This window comes from Coregonus lavaretus (genome assembly GCF_964263955.1).
Source record: "Coregonus lavaretus genome assembly, chromosome: 28".
NCBI classification, from domain to species: domain Eukaryota; kingdom Metazoa; phylum Chordata; class Actinopteri; order Salmoniformes; family Salmonidae; genus Coregonus; species Coregonus lavaretus.
In genome coordinates, this window is record NC_140015.1 from 30,794,418 (window position 1) to 30,820,368 (window position 25,951).

At 44.3% G+C, this 25,951-nt stretch overlaps 2 protein-coding genes across 6 annotated transcripts in view; both read right to left on the reverse strand.

Annotated features, from left to right (window-relative positions):
* LOC311103655 (sterol regulatory element-binding protein 1-like) overlaps positions 1–25,951 on the reverse strand; it is a 41,694-nt gene that overhangs the window by 12,376 nt on the left and 3,367 nt on the right. The window contains exons 1-10 of one of the 5 annotated variants that reach the window (XM_084145264.1): positions 15,171–15,488; positions 12,031–12,660; positions 7,417–7,580; positions 7,020–7,163; positions 5,652–5,870; positions 4,980–5,097; positions 4,316–4,476; positions 3,648–3,864; positions 1,772–1,956; positions 1,282–1,540 (exon numbers count right to left, since the gene is read on the reverse strand). In XM_084145264.1, the coding sequence (XP_084001390.1) occupies positions 1,282–1,540; positions 1,772–1,956; positions 3,648–3,864; positions 4,316–4,476; positions 4,980–5,097; positions 5,652–5,870; positions 7,020–7,163; positions 7,417–7,580; positions 12,031–12,660; positions 15,171–15,273 (2,200 nt within the window). In that variant the 5' untranslated portion in view covers positions 15,274–15,488. Of the gene's footprint in view, positions 1–1,281; positions 1,541–1,771; positions 1,957–3,647; positions 3,865–4,315; positions 4,477–4,979; positions 5,098–5,651; positions 5,871–7,019; positions 7,164–7,407; positions 7,581–8,649; positions 8,831–12,030; positions 12,661–15,170; positions 15,489–25,951 lie in introns of those variants that run through there. The other 4 variants (XM_084145263.1, XM_084145262.1, XM_084145266.1 and 1 more) reach the window with 4 other exon arrangements.
* Positions 18,714–25,951, reverse strand: part of LOC311103656 (TOM1-like protein 2) — a 57,212-nt gene continuing 49,974 nt past the window's right edge. Inside the window, exons 13-14 of the mRNA XM_084145267.1 lie at positions 22,558–22,600; positions 18,714–22,006 (exon numbers count right to left, since the gene is read on the reverse strand). Of these exons, the coding sequence (XP_084001393.1) occupies positions 21,861–22,006; positions 22,558–22,600 (189 nt within the window). The 3' untranslated portion in view covers positions 18,714–21,860. The remainder of the gene's footprint in view (positions 22,007–22,557; positions 22,601–25,951) is intronic.

A 25,951-nucleotide genomic window follows, 5' to 3' on the forward strand; every position in this document is an offset into this window, starting at 1 on the left:
TGTGTAGTGAGGCTAGATGGTAGCTGGTTGTGTAGTGTGGCTAGATGGTAGCTGGTTATGTAGTGAGGCTAGATGGTAGCTGGTTGTGTAGTGAGGCTAGATGGTTGCTGGTTGTGTAGTGAGGCTAGATGGTAGCTGGTTGTGTAGTGTGGCTAGATGGTAGCTGGTTGTGTAGTGAGGCTAGATGGTAGCTGGTTGTGTAGTGTGGCTAGATGGTAGCTGGTTGTGTAGTGAGGCTAGATGGTAGCTGGTTGTGTAGTGTGGCTAGATGGTAGATGGTGGTGTAGTGTGGCTAGATGGTAGCTGGTTGTGTAGTGTGGCTAGATGGTAGCTGGTTGTGTAGTGTGGCTAGATGGTAGCTGGTTATGTAGTGAGGCTAGATGGTAGCTGGTTGTGTAGTGTGGCTAGATGGTAGCTGGTTGTGTAGTGAGGCTAGATGGTAGCTGGTTGTGTAGTGAGGCTAGATGGTAGCTGGTTATGTAGTGAGGCTAGATGGTAGCTGGTTGTGTAGTGAGGCTAGATGGTTGCTGGTTGTGTAGTGAGGCTAGATGGTAGCTGGTTGTGTAGTGTGGCTAGATGGTAGCTGGTGGTGTAGTGAGGCTAGATGGTAGCTAGTGGTGTAGTGTGGCTAGATGGTAGATGGTGGTGTAGTGAGGCTAGATGGTAGCTGGTTGTGTAGTGTGGCTAGATGGTAGCTGGTTATGTAGTGAGGCTAGATGGTAGCTGGTTGTGTAGTGTGGCTAGATGGTAGCTGGTTGTGTAGTGAGGCTAGATGGTAGCTGGTTGTGTAGTGAGGCTAGATGGTAGCTGGTTGTGTAGTGAGGCTAGATGGTAGCTGGTTGTGTAGTGTGGCTAGATGGTAGCTGGTTGGGTAGGGAGGCTAGATGGTAGCTGGTTGTGTAGTGTGGCTAGATGGTAGCTGGTTGTGTAGTGAGGCTAGATGGTAGCTGGTTGTGTAGTGAGGCTAGATGGTAGCTGGTTGTGTAGTGTGGCTAGATGGTAGCTGGTTGTGTAGTGAGGCTAGATGGTAGCTGGTTGTGTAGTGAGGCTAGATGGTAGCTGTACTGGCCATGATCATTGTATGTATATCATTTGTAAAATGTTATTTTGTTCTGTAGTGTCTTGTAAGCCCATGTGGGCAGGGCAACAGTAGGTGTATGAACTTAAATAAATAATATCAAATAAATCAACTATCTAGTAACCTTGTCTCAGAGTGAGTAGGCAAGGTTTGCCTTAGCATTAAAAGCCTCAGTCCAAGTCCAGTTTTCAATTTCCACCTACCAGTCATGTGCAGCTGGTGCAGGCGGTGGTAGACCAGGGCAGCGTCGCGGCTGCTCTTACGCGCGTCCTCCCGGAGCCCCCTGGCGCGGAGCCCCCCGGCCCTGGCAGCCAACCAGCGACCGACCCCCAGGCGCTGGAGGCAGAGGCGGAGCAGGGCCCACAGGGCGGCACAGGCCAGGTCCAACTGAGAGGTGGGTAAGGGACGACCCAGGGCCTTGAGGCAGGTCCATAGGTTCTGACTGGCCTGGGCAAAGTCTCCCTATTTGGGGAGGGAGAGGGGGGTAAGAGTGATGGGGGGGTGAGTATGGAGGGTGGGGGGAAGGGGTGTGTGTGTGCGTCTTAAGGTCAGTATGTGCTTACGACTGTATGCATATGGTTTTCATCCCAAACGGCAACCCATTCCCTACATACTGCACTAATTTTGAAGGTAGTGCACTATATAGGGAATAGGATGCCATTTGGGATGAAATCACATTCTCCATATTCTCACCCGTGCCAGGTCGAGGTCTGCTTGCTTGCGGTGCCTCCAGAACAGCACGGAGGATCCAGAGTGGGGCCTGGTGACTGGCTCTCCATAGACCAACAGTCTGACCAGAACCCCAGCCACCAGCACACCATTCAGCAGCCACACCAACAGAGTGGGCAGCATCCAGTCCATCCAGCCCCACGAGTCAGCTGGGAGGAGAACACAGAGAGAGGATGTTTAGGAGACACCTATACACAGAATGAGTTTAGGAGACACCTACACACAGAATGAGTTTAGGAGACACCTACACACAGAATGAGTTTAGGAGACACCCACACACAGAATGAGTTTAGGAGACACCTACACACAGAATGAGTTTAGGAGACACCTACACTGAGAGAGGGTGTTTAGGAGACATCTACACACAGAATGAGTTTAGGAGACACCTACACACAGAATGAGTTTAGGAGACACCTACACACAGAATGAGTTTAGGAGACACCCACACACAGAATGAGTTTAGGAGACACCTACACACAGAATGAGTTTAGGAGACACCTACACACAGAATGAGTTTAGGAGACACCTACACACAGAATGAGTTTAGGAGACACCTACACACAGAATGAGTTTAGGAGACATCTACACACAGAATGAGTTTAGGAGACACCTACACACAGAATGAGCTTAGGAGACACCTACACACAGAATGAGTTTAGGAGACACCCACACACAGATTGAGTTTAGGAGACACCTACACACAGAATGAGTTTAGGAGACACCTACACACAGAATGAGTTTAGGAGACACCTACACACAGAATGAGTTTAGGAGACACCTACACACAGAATGAGTTTAGGAGACACCTACACACAGAATGAGTTTAGGAGACACCCACACACAGAATGAGTTTAGGAGACACCTACACACAGAATTAGTTTAGGAGACACCTACACAGAATGAGTTTAGGAGACACCTACACACAGAATGAGTTTAGGAGACACCTACACACAGAATGAGTTTAGGAGACACCTACACACAGAATGAGTTTAGGAGACACCTACACACAGAATGAGTTTAGGAGACACCTACACACAGAATGAGCTTAGGAGACACCTACACACAGAATGAGTTTAGGAGACACCTACACACAGAATGAGTTTAGTTGACACCTACACACAGAATGAGTTTAGGAGACACCTACACACAGAATGAGTTTAGGAGACACCTACACACAGAATGAGTTTAGGAGACACCTACACACAGAATGAGTTTAGGAGACACCTACACACAGAATGAGTTTAGGAGACACCCACACAGAATGAGTTTAGGAGACACCCACACAGAATGAGTTTAGGAGACACCCACACAGAATGAGTTTAGGAGACACCCACACAGAATGAGTTTAGGAGACACCCACACAGAATGAGTTTAGGAGACACCTACACACAGAATGAGTTTAGGAGACACCTACACACAGAATGAGTTTAGGAGACACCCACACACAGAATGAGTTTAGGAGACACCTACACACAGAATGAGTTTAGGAGACACCCACACACAGAATGAGTTTAGGAGACACCCACACACAGAATGAGTTTAGGAGACACCTACACACATAATGAGTTTAGGAGACACCCACACAGAATGAGTTTAGGAGACACCCACACACAGAATGAGTTTAGGAGACACCCACACACAGAATGAGTTTAGGAGACACCTACACACAGAATGAGTTTAGGAGACACCCACACAGAATGAGTTTAGGAGACATGCACGCAAACACAGACACAGAAGAGATGGACCTACTAGAAAATACACATGGGAGTATTAGATGAACTCACTAGGAGTAAGACACACAGATACACACCTCCGCCACCTTCCCTCTTTCCCTCCATACCTGCGTTGTCTAGGCCCAGCATGTTCCTGCCTGTCCCAGGATGCACTGCGTCGTTGTTAGCGGTGGTGCTGGAGCCCATCCCTCCACACAGCATGGAGGCCAGGGGGTTGAGGGAGAGGAAGAGGAAGGTGAATGTGCACAGCGCCATGCGGGAGCGGTCCAGCATGCCTGCACCGCCCGGGGTGGACGATGACGTGTCCATCAGATTGACCGCCGGCTGCAGGGGAGAGGACAGGAGAGAAGAGGAGACAACATAAGGAGTCAGGGTTAGAATTAGAACTAGATCAAGAAGTAGAGATGGAACTGGAACTACAATTGTAATCAGGGAGTTAGAACTAAGAACTATAACTTATCATCATATGTTTACTTTACATGATTATTGGAGACACTTGATATCCCTATTGTTAGCCATTGAACAAAACAACGGTTTAGCGTCTCTGTTTTTATTTGTCTCCATCCTTGTTGCTACAGGATGTATGTTGCTAGAGAATTACCAGTTCCTTTCTCAGTGTTCTATTCTAGGGAACTATAGCAGAGAAGTCCAACATCTTCCAAGCTCCTTTCTCCAAGTCATGAGAAGCATTAGTTACAGGTAACATCCAGTATCCTGACTGGCTCCACTCTAAACTTTTTCAGTGAGGTTTCACGTCTCAGGTTGTGAAACCCACCTTGCTGTCCTCCCCCATGGGGCTGTCAGGTTCTGAGTCGCTGCCACAGTGGGAGTAGGAGGTGGGAGAGCCCACGTCGGAGGGCGGAGGGGTGGGCAGCTCGCTCTTCACGTCCGTCTGTGGGCCGTCCACCTCCATGGCAACCAGGTCCTTCAGAGACTCTGGAGAACAGAGAGGAGGAGGGAGAGAGGGGAAGGAGATGGAAGGAGTAAGAGAGAGGAGGAGAGAAAAAAGAGGAGGGAGGTAGAGAAAGAAAGGGTCAACCTCAGAATAGTTCAGGCCATCATCATCATACTGTTATGACATCTGTCCCAGGGCCCGTATCTATAAAGTGTCTCAGAGTGCTGATCTAGAATCAGTTTAATGAATACAATTATATGGACAGGGGGAACCTGATCCTAGATCAGCCCTCCTACTCTGAGACGCTTTATGAATACGGGCCCAGCTCTTGATTCAAGCACAACCAGCACTAGCCATCAGAAAATGACTGCATTTCACAAAGCACTTCTTTAAGAAATTAAATGACAGAAGCTTTAGCCATGATGAATCCTTCTTCTTCATAATGAATAACAATAGGATGGTGATAAAGGGAGGATGGAGGAGAGGAAAGGGCAGGCAGAAAAGGAGAAGAAGAGCCAGGGCAGGGAGGAGAAGGACCACTCACTGTTCTTCTGGGCAGACATCTTCAGGGCCATGTTCTCTGCTTTTAGTTTCTGGTTGGACTGCTGTAGGTAGCGGATGTAGTCTATTGCCTTCTTCAGAATTGCTGACTTGTTGAGCTGCTTAGCGGATGAAAAAGGTCAATACAACAACTTGTTGAGCTGCTTAGCCGATGAAAAAGGTGAATACAAACTTAAAGCAAGATTTTAAGAGCCTCTGATAAACAGTATGCCTTTGAGCTTACTTAGATATAATACTAACACAGCATCTTAATATTGGAATCCACAAACAAAACAGTGGTCGTGTCCCAATACCCATACTAGCGTACTAAACGGTACGCAAAAAATAAATGTAAAAAATACTTTTATAGTATGTACAATTTTGAAAATAGTACTCCGAATGCGTCATCTAATGTGCGATTGTGTTTACTCCTGCCATTTGTTCGTTTTGGTACAGCGCGTCAATTTATCTGATCAAAAGCCTAAATGAGTATGCAGTATGTAGTCCGCTAGTATGGGTATTCAGACACAGCCAGTTACTTTTCTCTGTCAGATGATTCAGTTCTTGAAAGCTCTACAGCATCTTAATGGGAATCTCTTGCTTAAAATGTATGTTGTAAATTATATTTTATAAATGTAATTTAAAAAATCTACGTATATATTTTCAATATTAATACCTTGGCCTCAGTCCCGGCCACCAGGTCTTTAAGCTCAATGATCTTGTCGTTGATGGACGAGCGGTAGCGCTTCTCAATGGCGTTGTGGGCGGTCCGCTTCTCGCCCTTGGGGGGCAGGCCCATAGGCTTACTGCTGATTGTGATACGGTTGATGGGCAGCTTGTCAGAGTCCATCATCACTGGCACCGTGGTCAGGAAGGTGCCACCACTCATCAGAGCCTAGAGAGAGGGAGGGGGGAGGTAAGGAGGAAGAAAGAGGGAGGACAGAATGAGAGGGTAGGAGGAGAGAAGTTTTTTCTAAGAAGACGATCACTAAAGTTGCATCTAGATGGGGTGTCAAACTCAATTTGCCCCGGGGCCGCATTCTGTCTTCAACGAGGTCCAGAGGGCCGCACTGAAAATGTCTTATATTTCATTGCCTTCAAAATTTGCTAAAAATACTCCTCTATCCATCGTTTTTTTGCATTAGTGAGCTTGACAGTCAAGAAACTGTATGAATATAGGTCAATTATCATTTCTACACACTTCCGATGTGGTTTTAGTCATTTTAAAGTATATTGAGTTTGTTTCCCCCTCAAACAACAGGCAGTATTGTTTGACACCCCTGGTCTAGATTGACACTATGCCCTACATAGCACAATACTTTGTCTTCTTCCACTACCATAAAAATACTTTTGGACAATTTTTCTTCAGGAAAATGACAGTTTCTAGTTGTTGTTATTACTTTATGACATTATAATTCTAGTTATTATACTATCATCTAGTTCCTATGGTTCCTACCTGTAGTGAGTGGGTGTTCTGGGATGTGGTGGTGGTTCCTACCTGTAGTGAGTGGGTGTTCTGGGATGTGGTGGTGGTTCCTACCTGTAGTGAGTGGGTGTTCTGGGATGTGGTGGTGGTTCCTACCTGTAGTGAGTGGGTGTTCTGGGATGTGGTGGTGGTTCCTACCTGTAGTGAGTGGGTGTTCTGGGATGTGGTGGTGGTTCCTACCTGTAGTGAGTGGGTGCTCTGGGATGTGGTGGTGGTTCCTACCTGTAGTGAGTGTGTGCTCTGGGATGTGGTGGTGGTTCCGACCTGTAGTGAGTGGGTGCTCTGTGATGTGGTGGTGGTTCCTACCTGTAGTGAGTGGGTGCTCTGGGATGTGGTGGTGGTTCCTACCTGTAGTGAGTGGGTGCTCTGGGATGTGGTGGTGGTTCCTACCTGTAGTGAGTGGGTGCTCTGGGATGTGGTGGTGGTTCCTACCTGTAGTGAGTGGGTGCTCTGGGATGTGGTGGTGGTTCCTACCTGTAGTGAGTGGGTGCTCTGGGATGTGGTGATGGTTCCTACCTGTAGTGAGTGGGTGCTCTGGGATGTGGTGGTGGTTCCTACCTGTAGTGAGTGGGTGCTCTGGGATGTGGTGGTGGCCAGGGAGGTGATACAGGGAGAGGCCACAGTAGTGACCATGCAGGGGTCACGGTTCAGGGTGGTCAGCAGCAGAGACTCAGCCTTGATAAACTGGGGCTGGAGCAACACCTGAGAGGAGAGGGGGAGCGAGTGAGAGAGAGAGATGGAGGGTTAAACTATAGACCTGAGGGAGCATTTCCATTTAAATAAATTAGCAATGAAAACATTTTGCAATTAAACAAATTAGTCATGAAACAAATACTGGTAAAATAATAGGTTTGAATAGAAAGAACAAATCATTTTTTTCTGGTGTGGTGATTTTCTTGGGGTTAATGGGTCTCATCGAACAACACACACAGGTGAACAAACTCACTTGTTGGACTTGTTGAACGTGGTGTGATGCGATGGTCTGAGCTGGGGGGCTTGCTGAGGTGGTCAGGAGGGGGGCCGTGGTGGTCAGAGCCTGGATGGTCATTGGCTGAACGCCGGAAGGGGTCGATGACAGGCTTACCATGGGCTGGGCAGGGCCTCCTTGATGATTGACAGCTAGAAAAATAATCAGGGTCATGTTCATTAGGCACCAAACGGAAGAAAACTGCCTGAAACAGGGAAGGATTACCTAAACTTGTCCAATAAACGCTAATTTTCATTTTCCCATTCAAAACGTCCTGCTAGTGTGGACTTATGAATCAAACCAAAAATAGTTCAAACACAATTGACCAACTAGCAGTGGAGCTGTAAAAACAAAACACCATATAAACTGTCGTCACCATAAGTCTCTGGCAAGGCCAAAGTTCACATAAATTGCGTGGCTTAGTAGCGTATGACCTTTCACCGCTGGAGAGTGATATCATGATGTGATATAATGGCAGAAGCAGCAATAAGGACACTTGAGTCACCGACCCATAACAGTATAGATTATTATTGTAGGAATTAACTTTGACCTAGAAAACATACGATATGATGACTGTAGCAGGCAGTGTGTGTAACATAATAGCATGTTAGGTGGCTGTAAGGGCATCGGTCCACACAGAGTCAGTAGGTTTGTAATGCTAGGGCATGGCAGCATGGGGCAGAGCTCTTACAGTAGTTTCATAACACTGTCAAAGGGACAATGTTAAACAGGTACAGTGGGGAGAACAAGTATTTGATACACTGCCGATTTTGCAGGTTTTCCTACTTACAAAGCATGTAGAGGTCTGTAATTTTTTATCTTAGGTACACTTCAACTGTGAGAGACGGAATCTAAAACCAAAATCCAGAAAATCACATTGTATGATTTTTAAATAATTTGCATTTTATTGCATGACATAAGTATTTGATCACCTACCAACCAGTAAGAATTCCAGCTCTCACAGACCTGTTAGTTTTTCTTTAAGAAGCCCTCCTGTTCTCCACTCATTACCTGTATTAACTGCACCTGTTTGAACTCGTTACCTGTATAAAAGACACCTGTCCACACACTCAATCAAACAGACTCCAACCTCTCCACAATGGCCAAGACCAGAGAGCTGTGTAAGGACATCAGGGATAAAATTGTAGACCTGCACAAGGCTGGGATGGGCTACAGGACAATAGGCAAGCAGCTTGGTGAGAAGGCAACAACTGATCTCACCTCGTGGGGCATCAATGATCATGAGGAAGGTGAGGGATCAGCCCAGAACTACACGACAGGACCTGGTCAATGACCTGAAGAGAGCTGGGAACACAGTCTCAAAGAAAACCATTAGTAACACACTACGCCGTCATGGATTAAAATCCTGCAGCGCAAGCAAGGTCCCCCTGCTCAAGCCAGCGCATGTCGAGGCCCGTCTGAAGTTTACCAATGACCATCTGGATGATCCAGAGGAGGAATGGGAGAAGGTCATGTGGTCTGATGAGACAAAAATAGAGCTTTTTGGTCTAAACTCCACTCGCCGTGTTTGGAGGAAGAAGAAGGATGAGTACAACCCCAAGAACACCATCCCAACCGTGAAGCATGGAGGTGGAAACATCATTCTTTGGGGATGCTTTTCTGCAAAGGGGACAGGACGACCGCACCGTATTGAGGGGAGGATGGATGGGGCCATGTATCGCGAGATCTTGGCCAACAACCTCCTTCCCTCAGTAAGAGCATTGAAGATGGGTCATTGCTGGGTCTTCCAGCATGACAACGACCCGAAACACAAAGCCAGGGCAACTAAGGAGTGGCTCCGTAAGAAGCATCTCAAGGTCCTGGAGTGGCCTAGCCAGTCTCCAGACCTGAACCCAATAGAAAATCTTTGGAGGGAGCTGAAAGTCCGTATTGCCCAGCGACAGCCCCGAAACCTGAAGGATCTGGAGAAGGTCTGTATGAAGGAGTGGGCCAAAATCCCTGCTGCAGTGTGTGCAAACCTGGTCAAGACCTACAGGAAACGTATGATCTCTGTAATTGCAAACAAAGGTTTCTGTACCAAATATTAAGTTTTGCTTTTTTGATGTATCAAATACTTACAGTGGGGGGAAAATGTATTTAGTCAGCCACCAATTGTGCAAGTTCTTCCACTTAAAAAGATGAGAGAGGCCTGTAATTTTCATCATAGGTACACGTCAACTATGACCGACAAATTGAGAATTTTTTTTCCAGAAAATCACATTGTAGGATATTTTATGAATTTATTTGCAAATTATGGTGGAAAATAAGTATTTGGTCACCTACAAACAAGCAAGATTTCTGGCTCTCACAGACCTGTAACTTCTTCTTTAAGAGGCTCCTCTGTCCTCCACTCGTTACCTGTATTAATGGCACCTGTTTGAACTTGTTATCAGTATAAAAGACACCTGTCCACAACCTCAAACAGTCACACTCCAAACTCCACTATGGCCAAGACCAAAGAGCTGTCAAAGGACACCAGAAACAAAATTGTAGACCGGCACCAGGCTGGGAAGACTGAATCTGCAATAGGTAAGCAGCTTGGTTTGAAGAAATCAACTGTGGGAGCAATTATTAGGAAATGGAAGACATACAAGACCACTGATAATCTCCCTCGATCTGGGGCTCCACGCAAGATCTCACCCCGTGGGGTCAAAATGATCAGAAGAACGGTGAGCAAAAATCCCAGAACCACACGGGGGGACCTAGTGAATGACCTGCAGAGAGCTGGGACCAAAGTAACAAAGCCTACCATCAGTAACACACTACGCCGCCAGGGATTCAAATCCTGCAGTGCCAGACGTGTCCCCCTGCTTAAGCCAGTACATGTCCAGGCCCGTCTGAAGTTTGCTAGAGTGCATTTGGATGATCCAGAAGAGGATTGGGAGAATGTCATATGGTCAGATGAAACCAAAATATAACTTTTTGGTAAAAACTCAACTCGTCGTGTTTGGAGGACAAAGAATGCTGAGTTGCATCCAAAGAACACCATACCTACTGTGAAGCATGGGGGTGGAAACATCATGCTTTGGGGCTGTTTTTCTGCAAAGGGACGACTGATCCGTGTAAAGGAAAGAATGAATGGGGCCATGTATCGTGAGATTTTGAGTGAAAACCTCCTTCCATCAGCAAGGGCATTGAAGATGAAACGTGGCTGGGTCTTTCAGCATGACAATGATCCCAAACACACCGCCCGGGCAACGAAGGAGTGGCTTCGTAAGAAGCATTTCAAGGTCCTGGAGTGGCCAAGCCAGTCTCCAGATCTCAACCCCATAGAAAATCTTTGGAGGGAGTTGAAAGTCCGTGTTGCCCAGCGACAGCCCCAAAACATCACTGCTCTAGAGGAGATCTGCATGGAGGAATGGGCCAAAATACCAGCAACAGTGTGTGAAAACCTTGTGAAGACTTACAGAAAACGTTTGACCTGTGTCACTGCCAACAAAGGGTATATAACAAAGTATTGAGAAACTTTTGTTATTGACCAAATACTTATTTTCCACCATAATTTGCAAATAAATTCATTAAAAATCCTACAATGTGATGTTCTGGATTTTTTTTTCTCATTTTGTCTGTCATAGTTGACGTGTACCTATGATGAAAATTACAGGCCTCCCTCATCTTTTTAAGTGGGAGAACTTGCACAATTGGTGGCTGACTAAATACTTTTTTCCCCCACTGTATGTCATGCAATAAAATACTAATTAATTATTTAAAAATCATACAGTGATTTTCTGGATTTTTGTTATAGATTCCGTCTCTCACAGTTGAAAATTACAGACCTCTACATGCTTTGTAAATAGGAAAACCTGCAAAATCAGCAGTGTATCAAATACTTGTTCTCCCCACTGTATGCGCGCAAGTGTGTGTGTGTATCTGAGTGTGCCTCATAGATAGTGTAGACAAAACACCCTCTTTCAGCCTCAGGGACGGTCCTTCACTCTGACCAAAGGGTCTTAGATTGGGATTTTGACTGACAGTCAGCGGAGGTTGAGTAACCCACTGACTCTCCTTTGGAAACATGCTGTACTACTACTGTTACTGCATCATAGTACACAACTCTCCTGATAACATAACACCAAGTGTGTTTTCTTCATGGAGTGAGTGTCTGTGCTTTGTATACCAGTGTCCATTATCAGTCCCTACTTTTTGCCCTGAGAGTATGTGTGTGAGAGTAGGTGTGTGAGTTGTTCCTCCAGTCATGCTCTGCTCTCATCCAGCCACAACAGTGTGGCTCTGCACCATAAATAAGACAGTCTTAACGACCATGTGGTGATGGTGGTGGTTGTGCTGCTGCTACTACTACTGCTACTGCTCCTACTACTAGCAGCACATGGTGGGGCTCCCTCCCTCACAATACCTGGCAGGACTGGGGGGGTGAGTAGGGAGGGGCATGGGGAAACCCCTACAACCATTAAGGAGGAAGATAGCTATGTTTCATCTCCACGTGGAAGGGTTAGGGTGAGTGACTCAGTTTTAAGTTTCCTTGCATCTGTTTGCTCCCTTGGCCTAGAAGACCTTATTTACTGCTATTGTAGACTCTCATCCATCTACTACCAGCATTTCAACTGTTAATACTGAGGAATATAGATTTAATCTGTTCCTCACCTTTGTAGCCATTCTGGGTGCTGTAATTAATCCGGATCTGCTGGGCATGGACCTGGGACTGGGGCAGCAGCTGAGCCTGGGGCTGCTGCTGCTGGGGTGCAGGAGAGGTGAACAGGGCCTGGGGGGCGGCACTGAACACGGGGCTCTGGCCGGGTACAGTGTGGGAGGTAGAGGCTGGGGGAGGAAGCTGGATTGGAACAGGGGCTGGGGGGGAGAGGACCGGCAGGGGCTGGGGCTGGTCCACCTTGGGCTGCCTGAGACCCTGAGCAGCCTGGGCTGATGGAGAGCTTTGCTGGGGTGCTGGCTGCTGCTGCGGCCTGGGTAGTGGTACAGGGGTGGAGGTTGTGACCTGGGCCAGGGGCGACTGCTGGAAGGTGGGGGGGTGGAAGGCCTTGTCTGGGGGGGAGGAACTACGGATGATGGGAGGCCCCAGGAGAGCATCAAGGTGGGGGCTGCTGCTCAGGATGGAGGAGGATGTGGAGGATGGAGGGGAGGGGATGGAGTGGGGCAGGCCGGGGACAGGGAGGTCCTGGGTAGGGGTGACCCCTGTGAACTGAGGGGGGTCAAAGATACCAGCCATGTCCTGGTTGAACTCCACCATGTCCTGGTTGTTGATGAGCTGCAGCATGTCTGAGGAGAGATGGAGATATAGTCAGAGTATTCCATAGGGTGAGAGAACCACGGAGACAGAGAGAGACAGGGGATAGCTTGTTAACCATGAAATTGCCACAGTTGAAGAAATCAGGAGAAGAGGGTCAAATAAGGCAAAGTAGTCTAAATTGAAGACTGTGATTAGTTGAATCTTGTGTGTTAAAGCTGGGCTGGAACAAACATCTGTACACACCACACAGCAGACCCTTTTGTCCAATCCATACAGCACTCATTTAGAACATCTTAACAGCATGCCTTCCAATGACCAAACTAGGTCTCTGGGCCTCTGAATGGAGCAGAGATAAAACCCTGTAATTCAATCGGAGCGTTTCACTATTGTCAATAAAAGGCTTGTTAAATTAAGGCTTGAACCACTGGGAGACTGACAGAGCATTTCTCCCATTTCTCTCTCCACACCACATGGTAATGGATCACTGAATTTCTGCCCTAACTCAATTGGAAAACACCAAGAACTGGGCTCATAAAGTGTCTCAGAGTAGGCGCTGATCTAAGATCAGTTTTGATCAGAATGAATCAGATTATCATGTACACAAAAGATCTGATCCTAGATCAGCACTCATACTCTGAGATACTTTGTGGATATGGGCCCTGATCTGAGAAGTAGAGCAGGACAGTAAATGGGGCCAGCTCAGTGCAGTCCTAGTCCTGGTCAGTGGTCAGTAATGCAGTTATTATGTGGCCACTGCAGCAGAGCAGACTGGGTCTATGCCACTCTAATGGGCTCCAGAAGGGAGACAACAAGGGACAACAAACCTGAGTAGGTGAGGATGGAAAGATGCAAGAATTTAGTGTTGATGAAAATCACTGGTGATGTTTACTATGCTATGCTGCACCCTCCACGTGAGCATGGCATGATAGTACTTTACATTATAACATGAAATTGAGTAATAGTAACAAGTTAGTTACTCACACTGAAAACATTATTCTCTAACAATAATAATAAAACAGGTCTTGTTTTAGGGTAATACACCGTATAGCATACTTGTTTCATCGGCTAGAGATGCTCACAATTACTGTCTATGAGAAACCTTCATTAGTACAGTATAGCCTATTCTTCTGGATTTCCAACAGAAATAGGCTAGGCTATCTCAAATGAGTTTCAGGCAGCACAGTGAGGAGGATGTTCCCTGGCAAGGAGAAGGACCATTTTGTTTAATCTTAGACCAAATCATAAAGCTAATAGTCATATATTATAAGGACTGGGTCCAGTAATAAGGGAACACACTTCATGCTTCTGCCTTTGCTTCTGCTCTCTGTCTGCACAGCCACAGCAGCCTGACTAGTCTGGATTTGTAAACCAAGGTTTTGTATGAGGTGATCGCTGCCGACCAATCAGAAAGCGCCTCAGACACTTGCAATGCAGGCCAGCCCCAAGACAGAAAGAGAGGAAGCACGTGGTTTCAACGAAAAGGGGTTACTATGGGACAATTCAGTGCTGGGTTACTCTAGGTCAACTTTTAGGGTGGAAGGGTGAGATGTTGCAGCAGAGCACTTGTTGGCAAACAATCAAGCATTTTACATTTTAGTCATTTAGCAGACGCTCTTATCCAGAGCGATTTACAGTTAGTGAGTGCATACAAGCCATTGATTATACTGACAAATAACATTAGGTAATACCACCAACGAATCGAATAACCACTATTCAATTGAATGCATTAATATAACTAGGTTCGATACAATTTAACTAATTAAAATATAAACTATTAACATTTTAATAAGACTGAAACATATATAGTGTGTATTTGGGCGGGGAAAAAGCAGCCATCAGATCATGTTATAGCCTTACTTCACGCCTCTTGAAATGAACCGGACAGGGAATGCTCGATATTAACCTCATCGTGATGTCAGTAGGACAAGTTGGAGGGGGCGGGGCACATTGTAACTAGCTTCTGTTCCGTTCATCACACACAAATTAGCAGCGAAATATCAGCTCGTGTATAGTATACACATTATTTTATCTTATCATTAACATACAAAATAGCAGATACAAATGTGTCTAGAGTTAGATGAGAACCAAAACGCAACAACGAAAGCAGCAACAACAGAAAGACAAACACCGAACTCAGACAGTAGCTAGCTAACGTTAGTTCCTTAAGGTCAGCTAGGATTCTCCTCGACCCTGAGAAGGAAGACTTCTCCTACTATCACATACTGTTTGAGTCAAATATAAACAACTCGTACATTTGATTTGAGGTCATAACTAATGTTAGTTAGCTAACGTGACAGGTAACTGACGGGTAAGCTGTAAATCAAAATGACTCACTGGGTGCCTATAGTAAGTAGTTAATAGTACCTCACTCAGTTTAACGTTATTTGTGTACAAGCTGTTTCATGTGTGTGTTACTGCTGTAGCTGTCACTTCTTTGGCTAGCTAGCTAACATTCGTAACAATATGGATAGTTAGCTAAAACTAGCTAACGTTACCAAGTTGAAGTTGCCAGTTTTGCTAGTAAGTTTAACGTTCTTACCATCAATGTCATTGAGCAGAGCCGTGTCAATATCGCTGGGGTCATTTAGGGATAGGGTTGGATCCAGATTATCCAGTGAATGATCGTCAAAAGACAAGTTCATTTTTGCTGTCTCGTTATGACTAGCGTTAGCTAACTCACTGTGGCTTAAAACTTGCGATTTCCACTTAAATCGATGTCTGGGTATCTAGCTACATTTGCAATAATGCCAGTGAGAAACTCCAACTTTGTTATTGATCTGTCAAATAGTGCCTTCTTCTGTCTTCATATTGATGCCCAAGAGGCACACTTGTCACGCTAAACAGTGCTCATTGAGGATCCACACGCTTAGCTAGCTGGTTACAGAGCGCTTAATGAGTGACACTTGTTCTAGCCAATCCCCGACAACCTGTGAATTCCGCCTCCCCCTTCACTGTCTCAAGCCTGTTTTGACTGGCAACTCCCAGACAAAATACAATATGTCCATATGGCATTTACATTTGTGCATGGCTATTGTGAAGAGTAAATAAGCAGTGTTCTTTACTTGGGCTTTCGTGTTCCTTGAAAACTACTATTATGTAGGATGAACACTGTGGGGAAATACATAACAGAAGTTTATAACTTTACATTTACATTTTTAGCAGACGCTCTTATCCAGAGCGACTTACAGTTAGTGCATACATTTTTCATACTGGCCCCCCGTGGGAAACGAACCCACAACCCTGGCGTTACAAGCGCCATGCTCTACCAACTGAGCCTCTTCAAGGGGCAAATACATTGATTTAATGTGGAAATATCTTGTCATGTTTTTAATATTTGTTTTGTTTCATGGTCTGCACTTATATCATGCATTAGTAGCGTTTTATAATAGAGAAAATTGTATTTTCCTCTCGAAAAGCAACAGCATGGGTATGTTTATTATGGGCTTGTCCTTAGCAGCCAATCAACGCCAAGCAGGGGTGGGCTAACCACTGTCCATGCTTGTGTGGCCCGTAGTGATGACTCAGCCTGTAGAACCAGAGAAATCGACCAATGGGGAACTCGGAAACCGAGTGGGGTGATCTGACATCACGACTTTGGCTCACGTGGTTACATCATGTATTTCTCCTGGAGTAGTGGAGGGGAAGGGGGAGCTGGCTAATTATATAGATGGACTTATGTGCTGCTTCAAAACTTTTAGGGCAAGACAAGATTAACAGGGTTGACTTACCAAAGCTCATGGAAGTCCCCTTTGGTTGGACAACGAGATGTAGCATAAAGTCAAAGCAAACAATGTTATCTTCAAACAATAAATAACACAAAATGTATTATTCAAACCATGGCAATTAAGCAATTAACACAAGTAATGGCTCTCTAGAATGACCATTGAATAATCAGCAATAATAACCTTGAGTTAATTATCAACAACATCTTCATCCTAGAGAACACAGATATGTGGATTGTAGTAGGACATGTGAGCCATGTGTGAGCTCACCGAAACACAAGCACACACAAAGGGGGCACAACAAAGGCGTGGTAGGGGAAAGAAATGGGTCAACGACCGACAGTAGCACAGCAGCAAACTAGTTGTTGAATAGCAAGCAGTGGAGCAGGAAAGATATAGTATATAGGGGCCCGGCCTGCTGTCAGCAGGACTGCCTTTGTTGATAGTTGTCCTGACTAACATGCTGCTCATTTGAATCTTGCAACACGCCAGGAGATCAGTGTGATGCTCAACAGGCAGCCAAAGGATCAGTCAGTTATCCGCATAGATCCAATAGAGAGTTCTATGGGTGTACAATGTATTCAGTCAGGGAGATCCAGATGGATCTATACTGAACAAAAATATAAAAGCAACATGTAAAGTGTTGGTCCCGTGTTTCATGAGCTGAAAGAAAATATCCCAGAAAATGTCCATACGCACAAAAAGCTTATTTCTCTCAAATTGTGCACAAATTGTTTACATCCCTGTTTGTGAGCATTTCTCCTTTGCCAAGATAATCCATCCACCTGACAGGTGTGGCATATCAAGATTAAACAGTATGATCATTACACAGGTGCACCTTATGCTGGGGGCAATAAAAGGCCACTCCAAAATGTGCAGTTTTGTCACACAACACAATGCCACAGATGTCTCAAGTTGTGAGGGAGCGTGCATTGGCATGTTGACTGCAGAAATGTCCACCAGAGCTGTTGCCAGATATTTCTCTACCATAAGCCACCTTAACGTCGTTTTAGAGAATTTGGCAGTACGTCCAACCAGCCTCAAAACCACAGACCAAGTGTAACCACGCCAGCCCAGGACCTCCACATCCGGCTTCTTCACCTGCGGGATGGTCTGAGACTAACCACCTGGACAGCTGATGAAACTGGGTTTGCACAACCAAAGAATTTCTGCACAAACTGTCAGAAACGTCTCAGGGAAGCTCATCTGCGTGCTCGTCGTCCTCACCAGGGTTTTGACCTGACTCCAGCTCGGCATTGTAACCGACTTCAGTGGGCAAATGCTCACCTTCGATGGCCACTGGCCCGCTGGAGAAGTGCGCTCTTCACGGATGAATCCCGGTTTCAACTGTACCAGGCAGATGGCAGACAGCGTGTATGGCGCCGTGTGGGCGAGCGGTTTGCTGATGTCAACGTTGTGAACAGAGTGCCCCATGGTGGCGGTGGGGTTATGATATGGGCAGGCATAAGCTATGGACAACGAACACAATTGCATTTTAATCGATGGCAGTTTTAAATACACAGCGATACCGTGATGAGATCCTGAGGCCCATTGTCATGCAATTCATCTGCCGCCATCACCTCATGTTTCAGCATGATAATGCACAGCCCCATGTCGCAAGGATCTGTACACAATTCCTGGAAGCTGAACATTTCCCAGTTCTTCCATGGCCTGCATACTCACCAGACACGTCACCCATTGAGCATGTTTGGGATGCTCTGGATCGATATGTACAACAGCGTGTTCCAGTTCCCGCCAATATCCAGCAACTTCGCACAGCCATTGAAGAGGAGTGGGACAACATTCCACAGGCCACAATCAACAGCCTGATCAACTCTATGCGAAGGAGATGTGTCGCGCTGCATGAGGCAAATGATACGGACTGGTTTTCTGATCCACGCCCCTACTTAAAAAAAAAAAAAAAAGGTATCTGTGACTAACAGATACATATCTTTATTCCCAGTCATGTGAAATCTATAGATTAGGGCCTAATCAATTTATTTTAATTGACTGATTTCCTTATATGAACTGTAACTCAGTAAAATCTTTGAAATTGTTGCGTTAATACATCTGGAGTGTCTGCATGGACATCAACAGGAAACAATTACTTTGGCATGGGAGGGTAGGTATAACTATAAGGGGAAAGGGTCAGGGCAGGGGAAACATGCATTGCTATGAATAACATGGTGCAAGAAGTGAGTCCGTTGCATCACTCAGTGGGCCACTATCCCAGGTTGAACCATGAGCTTGTCTCTGCCTGAATTTACCATGTGTGTTCACTATCATATTTCATATCCTAACTCCATCGCAAGGACAAATGTAATACACACAAACACGAGAAAATAACCACAAACGAAGTGTTGGTAGAGGTCACACGTTGCTAGTGTTTTATTGGTTAATACGTGCATCATCAGGTCACACAATAGAAAGCTGAATCCAAAGTAATGAATGGCAGAACAGCACAGCCATAGAACACCCACACCAACATACAGAAGGAGGGACAGGAGTTCTCCTGACCATGTGACCTGACCATTTAGTCTAGACCGGAACATTTCTTGGTCAGGAAAAACAACTGTTCCTAAACAGAACACTGGAGGATACAATTTCCAACTCCCCCATGTCCATACCCAACTACTTTTGCTGTTGAAATTACATATTTTCAACCAGTTTTACGGGTAGTGAAGAGATACAGTGCGTTACAATGGTTACAATGTCCAGTAGCTTATTCCTGTTGCAACCCAACAGGTTCACGTTCCATAGCAACCCAACAGATTCACATGATCCATAGCAACCCAACAGGTTCACATGTCCCATAGCAACCCAACAGGTTCACGTTCCATAGCAACCCAACAGGTTCACGTTCCATAGCAACGGCAACAGATTCACGTTCCATAGCAACTCAACAGTTTCACACAACCATCTGATCGGAGGACAGCCGTAAAAGAGTAAGGTTGCCGTCAGAGCTTTGCATCATCACATTAATCTCTGACATAAAGCATATACACAGAACTCTTTCTGGTTAAAAAGAAGAAAAAAAGAAAAAGTGACACACACACATAGAAATCAACTCTGTAATTGATCAAGTGAGAGGTTACATTTCAGTAACAAAGAATCTTAGTTCAAACATCTCTTTGCTTTTGTCCAGTCTTAAGACATAAGAGGAACAGCAATTCTTGATTGTAAAATATATGCTGCTATTTCATACGGCCTCCTAAGAGGTATAATTAAAGCAATATAAGACCAAATAGGACAAAAATGAAACGGAGTAAAAGCTCATTAATAACAGTTCATTCTGTTACAGTATTCTAAAACACATTCAAACATTAATGCCTAAGACAAATCATTTACTTGTTTGTAATGTCACCCTCTAACATTTATAAATGATTGTTACAAATAATGTTTTATCTGGAAGCGGATCTTTTTAAATAACAGATACAGTAAGGTATTTTCTGACAAATATGACATTTTATTTAAATGAGTCTCATTTACAGTATAATACACGTAACTTTGTTAAGTATATAAGGATATTTGCGAATAAACACAAATAGTTCCTATTGACGTGAAACGTCATGGCGTTTTGTCGTTATTAATTTGGTGTTACTTGTAGAAGCTTTATAAGCATTAACTTTGAAAGGTACTGGCAAAAGAGTTGGAATGAAGAAAGAACCTCTTTTGCCTCAAAGTGTGGTCTATAGCCCATGTCTTCCTGACAACAGGAAATTAATGTTATGCCCTCATCTAACTGCATTACCTATTGTAGGTAAGCAAACTCAAATAGAATGTTAAAATAGGTTAAAGGGGCAGTCCCACTAGCAGAGTCACAGCCCACAGCTACCACCAAATGTAATCCTCAAAAATAAAGACAGGAAGCTTTACCAAACAATTCAGACCACAGTAAAAATACATAAAACACGGTAAAATAACGTTTTTGGTCATCCTTCTGAAGCACATCCAAACCTCTTTCTGTCCCACACATGTATGAGTAAGGAGAGGAGAGCAGGGGCGCTTTCCCCAAAGTAGAAAGGATTTGTGATGAATTTATTTTCCTGCATGACATTACTGTACATATACAACCAGGAGACCAAACAATACATGAATGAGTTAGCCTTTCGGCTTAGCGACGTACATAAAAGCTATTAATTCGGTTTGACTTTTAAACATGTACTGCAGGTAATACTCACATATTTCTGATGTATATACATATATTTATGTAAACATATGGACACTTTTCTTTACAATAACTACATGTATAAGCGTTTGCAATAATTATTTTCTGTCAAGTATGCTACCAATACGCTATCATGAAATTGAAATTTGATTAGATTTTCAGTGCCATATTTCGCCTGTTCTTTTCCTTTAATTTCCATGTCAGGAAAAAGTGTGCTTTGAAGGGCGAGAAAAGGGCTGTAAATTTCATAAAATCCATAAAATCATATGCAATTAGTCTAAGAAAAAAATGTTTTGTTTCCTATATAAAAAAAAAGAGTTACCATCTTATTAACACAAGGATATACATACTGAACTGTTCAAGGGTCCAAAAGTGCATAAAGCTCATTAAATTGGTCTCATCATAGTAGAAGGGGAAGGAAAATGTTGACGAATAGCCCAATATTAGAAGACACCTGTGGAGGCTGCTGAGGGGAGGATGGCTCATAATAATGGCTGGAACGAAGCAAATGGAATGGCATTAAACACATGGCACCATGTGTTTGATGTTGTTGATACCTTTCCACTCATTCCACTCCATTCATTACCACATGCCCGAACTTCCCAATTAAGGTGCCACCAACCTCCTGTGATAGACACATTTAGTAAATTGTTTTTGTCATTAAAGCCTCTTAGTCTTATTTACTTGTTACACTTACATAGTGTACAGGTACTACCAGAGCTAAGCGTCACTGTTGCAACTGATCCGGTTGTTTTACAATTGTAGAGGTAGTATTAACAATACCTATCGCAAATATTTGGTGTTTCTTAGGTTCTGATTGAAAATATTATGTTGGACCCTTTCCTTCCCCTATGTACACACCACACAAGATAACATGGAGGGAAGCTGACAAAAGCTTTTCAAAAGAGGAAAGCAAATATAAAAGCTGTGTAACAGATATTTGCTGTGGTGCCATAGGGCTTGAACCCTGCCACGGCTGCATGCAGCTATATATTTTTTGGTTTTCCCTTTTGAAATGTGAAAACAGACAGAGACAGGTCAGTAATGTTTGCTATCCTCACAATGTTAGGTTATATCCTCCTTCGGGTAGCTAGCTGCAGATGAGATACAAGACTACAGACATATCCCACACTGACAGACGGATCAAAACCTCAATAGTAATACATGATGCAACACGGCTGCGCGGGCAGACAGCAAGCATGGTCCTCTGCAGGAGCAGGATTGGTGTTCAGTTCAGTAGCTACACTGCTGCTTGGCAGGAGTGCCGGATGGAGCAAGTGGGCCGGGGGTACCTAGGTGCTGTAGATGCCTCAGAGAGAGGGGTTTCCTGGGGTAGACTCTACAAGGCAAAGAGGGCATCCTCCGTCCGTTCGGCCTTCTTGCGGGTGCCGCTGGGGGCGCTGATAGGGGGACCAGGCTCATCACTAGGGAGCGATGGTAAGGAATCGACCACCTTCGCTCGATCCTCCAGAAACTTATCAAACTCTACAGGAAGAGGAGAGAAAACCCCTGTTAACAGCAGGACATGGTTTGTCAGTTGTTGACTTTTTGCATAGTGATCGTCATTGCTGCACCTTCTGGAGAGGCACAGTACTGCATGTTATTTGCCCCACATCAGCAGTGAAACACCTCATTCATGCAATCAATGTGTTGAAGATCAGTGGTTGAATCAGGTGTGATGGTATTAGCTGAGACAAAAGCCTGCAGTACTGTGGCTCTCCAGGAGCAGGCTTGAGAATAAGAGCACAAAGGCTACGTTTACACGGGCAGCCCAATTCTGATCTGATCGGATTGGTCAAAAGACCAATTAAGTGGCAAAAGATCAGAATTAGGCTGCCTGTGTAAACGCAGCCTAATATATCAAGTGCTAAAGAGCTGATCAGAGAATTTTGACACACAAAGTAAGAAGCAGAATCTATGCCACATTTAATGAGAGCTTCTACACATGCAAAAAATGTATAAAACATTTTTTTTTTTAAAAATTTTTTAAAAAAAATGCGCAGTATCAAGTGTTAGTGCCCTGAATCCATCCATACCTTCACTCGTCACCCCTTCCTCACCATCTAAACCATCACCTTTCTATTCAGAGGAGAAGAAACAGAAATCAGTGAATCCATAACATTTGTGGTCAATTCTGCCAGGAGGATCACACAACTATTGACTCACCAAGATGCCTTACAGTAAATTGACATTGTTAGGAGACAAAGTCAAAAAATTGGTCTTCCCTTAGGTATTGTATAAGTATGGGTTGCAAAATTATTTCCCAAAATCCCAGTTTCCCAGAAATCCCAGTACAGAATTAACGGATTCCCTGCTTATTCCAGGAATCTTCCAACTGGGATTTCTTGAAAACCAGGGTATTTTGGGAAAGTTACAGGAATTTTGCAACCCTACGTACAAGTTGACTAGGCTACTTACCTTCCTAACTCCTACAGGACACCATTCACAACTCAGGGAGGTCACTCCCACCCAGTGCTTTTGTACTGACATTGAGGTACTTCAAGAACATGTACTTTCCACCACTGTGTTGGACCCATGCTTCCAATAGATCCATCCACTCGTCCATCCAACCTTTCAGGAACATATTTACTCTGCTATATCCCTTTAACAACAGGACCTGTGTCTACCTTTCACATTCATCAGGAATAACCACTGTAGCGTCACCTGGTGTGATGTGATACAGTACCAATGTCATCTTTAGACTGGCAGGTTTTATTCTCTAGATTAGCATTACGGTAGCATGTGAGAGATAGTACATCTCATAGATCACTTTTATATTGTTATATCACTCACATCATTGGTGGAAAACCATTAGTCAGATAATGTATCAATAGAAGATGGTCAACTAAAGTTAAGAACACTACATGTGATCTACCTGGTTACGTGAGATGGATAGAAATGTCATGTGATAAAAGAAAAAGAAAAGAAACGTGAGAGAAGAGAGAGAGAGAAATCAAGGTAAAGAAGTCTCACCACATCAGCACAGAGCCACTCCTCTATGTCATCCATGACAGAGGACTGCGATACGGGGATCTATGGAGCAAAGCCATGGACAAACCCAGGGGACGGCACAAAGCCACACAAAATAATAAACCCCACCGCCACACCCACCCGACAACAGAAACAAAACAAAGAAACAACAAAAACAAAAGAAAAACAACAAGAATAGATTCACCGGAGGCTCTGAGAGGAAAATGACAAATAACAAAAACAAAGCCATCAAACCAAAACCAAGAGCAGAGGAAGAGAACACCAGACACATCACAGTGGTCCTCAGACACAGAGGAGTCCCTATGTGTGCAGGTTTCCTTTATCATGTTCAACACATTGATTTATTATGCATATGGACAGGATTTTTTCCTGACTGGGCATAGGCAATAACCAGGTCATAGGCAATAACCAGGGTCCAGAGTTGTACCTGGGTCAAATCACATGGTCAGGATTCAGGGAAAACTCCAGTCCCAGACCACTTCCCAGGTAATTCTTTTGTCCTCATTGGTTCTAATGAGTAGGTATGGAACTACCAGCCGCAGTTATGTAACACTGTGTTAATTAGTCCACATCATTAGTCAATTAACAGATCAGCCAATTAACATGATTCAATCATTTGTTGGAAGGACAACCTGCAAAACACAGGGACCACCGAAGACTGGGAATGAGGACTAATGTCATAATGACACACGCACACACAGAGCATAAGCAACGCTGGCTGCATGACATGCAGTGACAGTGAGAATGGAAAGGAGAATGTGAGAGGGTGGATGCCATGGTGTGTGTGTGTAGAGGTCGGAGTAACTCAGGGTACAGTACCAGCAATCAGGTCTGATAGGAGAGGGGTCAATGGTCATGAAGGCTGCCCTAACAGTTGCCTGTATGCACAGATCTAGGATCAGCTTACCCTCCTGGTTTAATGGTTCTGGGTAGAAGTATGCCTATATGCACAGGTCTAGAATCATCTTACCTTCCCCAGATCCTAACCTGAACCATTTATTAAACATCAGTGTCATGATGCAACTGAATCATAGCCGATCTCATCCAAGCTCCTTTTAGTTGCTGATCACAAAGATCGAAGAGAAGGAGATACTGAGAAGTTACTCAGAAGTACACAGACTAGTCATGCTTTGAGCAGAAGAATAAGATAGAGAAGAGATCATGCTCAAGCTGCCAGGCATCTGCATTCACTGACGTCATATCTACAATCTAGTCTTTAGAATCTAGATTCTCTAACAGATCAAATTCCACTGTTGTGTACCGATATGAGAAGGACATAAATGTATAATGCTCTTAAAGATTCTGATAGATCTTTTGGGACTTTGATGAGAGATGTTGAAACAATCACTCTTTGTGAAGTAGTGGTGGGTTTTTTCAGTCTCCACCAGTCTATTGAGGAATCAAAAAAGGAAAACATCAAAGGTACTGTTGTGTAGGATGCTCCATACACTAGGTCACTAGTGGTAGATAGAAAACTCACTCAAAGGTAAAACAGAGGGTGAGTTACTGTAAGGGAATTCCCCACACGTGGGAGTCACGTGATTTGCATAATGATACGCAAGTCAGATCATTTGGACTTTGGCTGTCTAGCTAGCTACACTCCTTTCGAGCAACTTCACAATATATTGTTGTTAAGCCTTATTCACAGATTCCGGGTGTTGAACATTATGCAATGCCAACTTTTCAAAGCCAACAGGGTCGACAGGGTTGACATATCATGGTCAACATACCATGGTCAACAGGGTTGACATACCAGGGTCGACAGGGTTGACATATCATGGTCAACATACCATGGTCAACAGGGTTGACATACCATGGTCGACATATACCATGGTCAACAGGGTTGACATTACATGGTCAACAGGGTTGACTTACCATCGTCAACAGGGTTGACTTACCATGGTCAATATACCATGGTCAATAGGGTTGACATACCAAGGTCAACATACCATGGTCAATAGGGTTGACATACCAAGGTCAACATACCATGGTCAACAGGGTTGACATAACATGGTCAACATACCATGGTCAACCGGGTTGACATAACATGGTCAACATACCATGGTCAACAGGGTTGACATAGAAGAAGGACCATAATTGAAAGAAATAATAAGTATGATACAATATGGAACAGTTTTATACCAATCATAACAGCAATCAATGCATCACATCAACAGTATTGTAGCTAATAGGTTTAATATGTTAAATCAGTTAATGCACTAGTCTTTCAGTGTTAAAATGGAACTACTATACTAGTTGTCTTTAATATGTATAGTATATTATCTACACTGAACAAAAATATAAACGCAACATGTAAAGTGTTGTTAAATAGCATTATCATTACCCAGGTGCACCTTGTGCTGGGGACAATAAAAGGCCACTCTAAAATGCGCAGTTTTGTCACACAACACAATGCCACAGATGTCTCAAGTTTTGAGG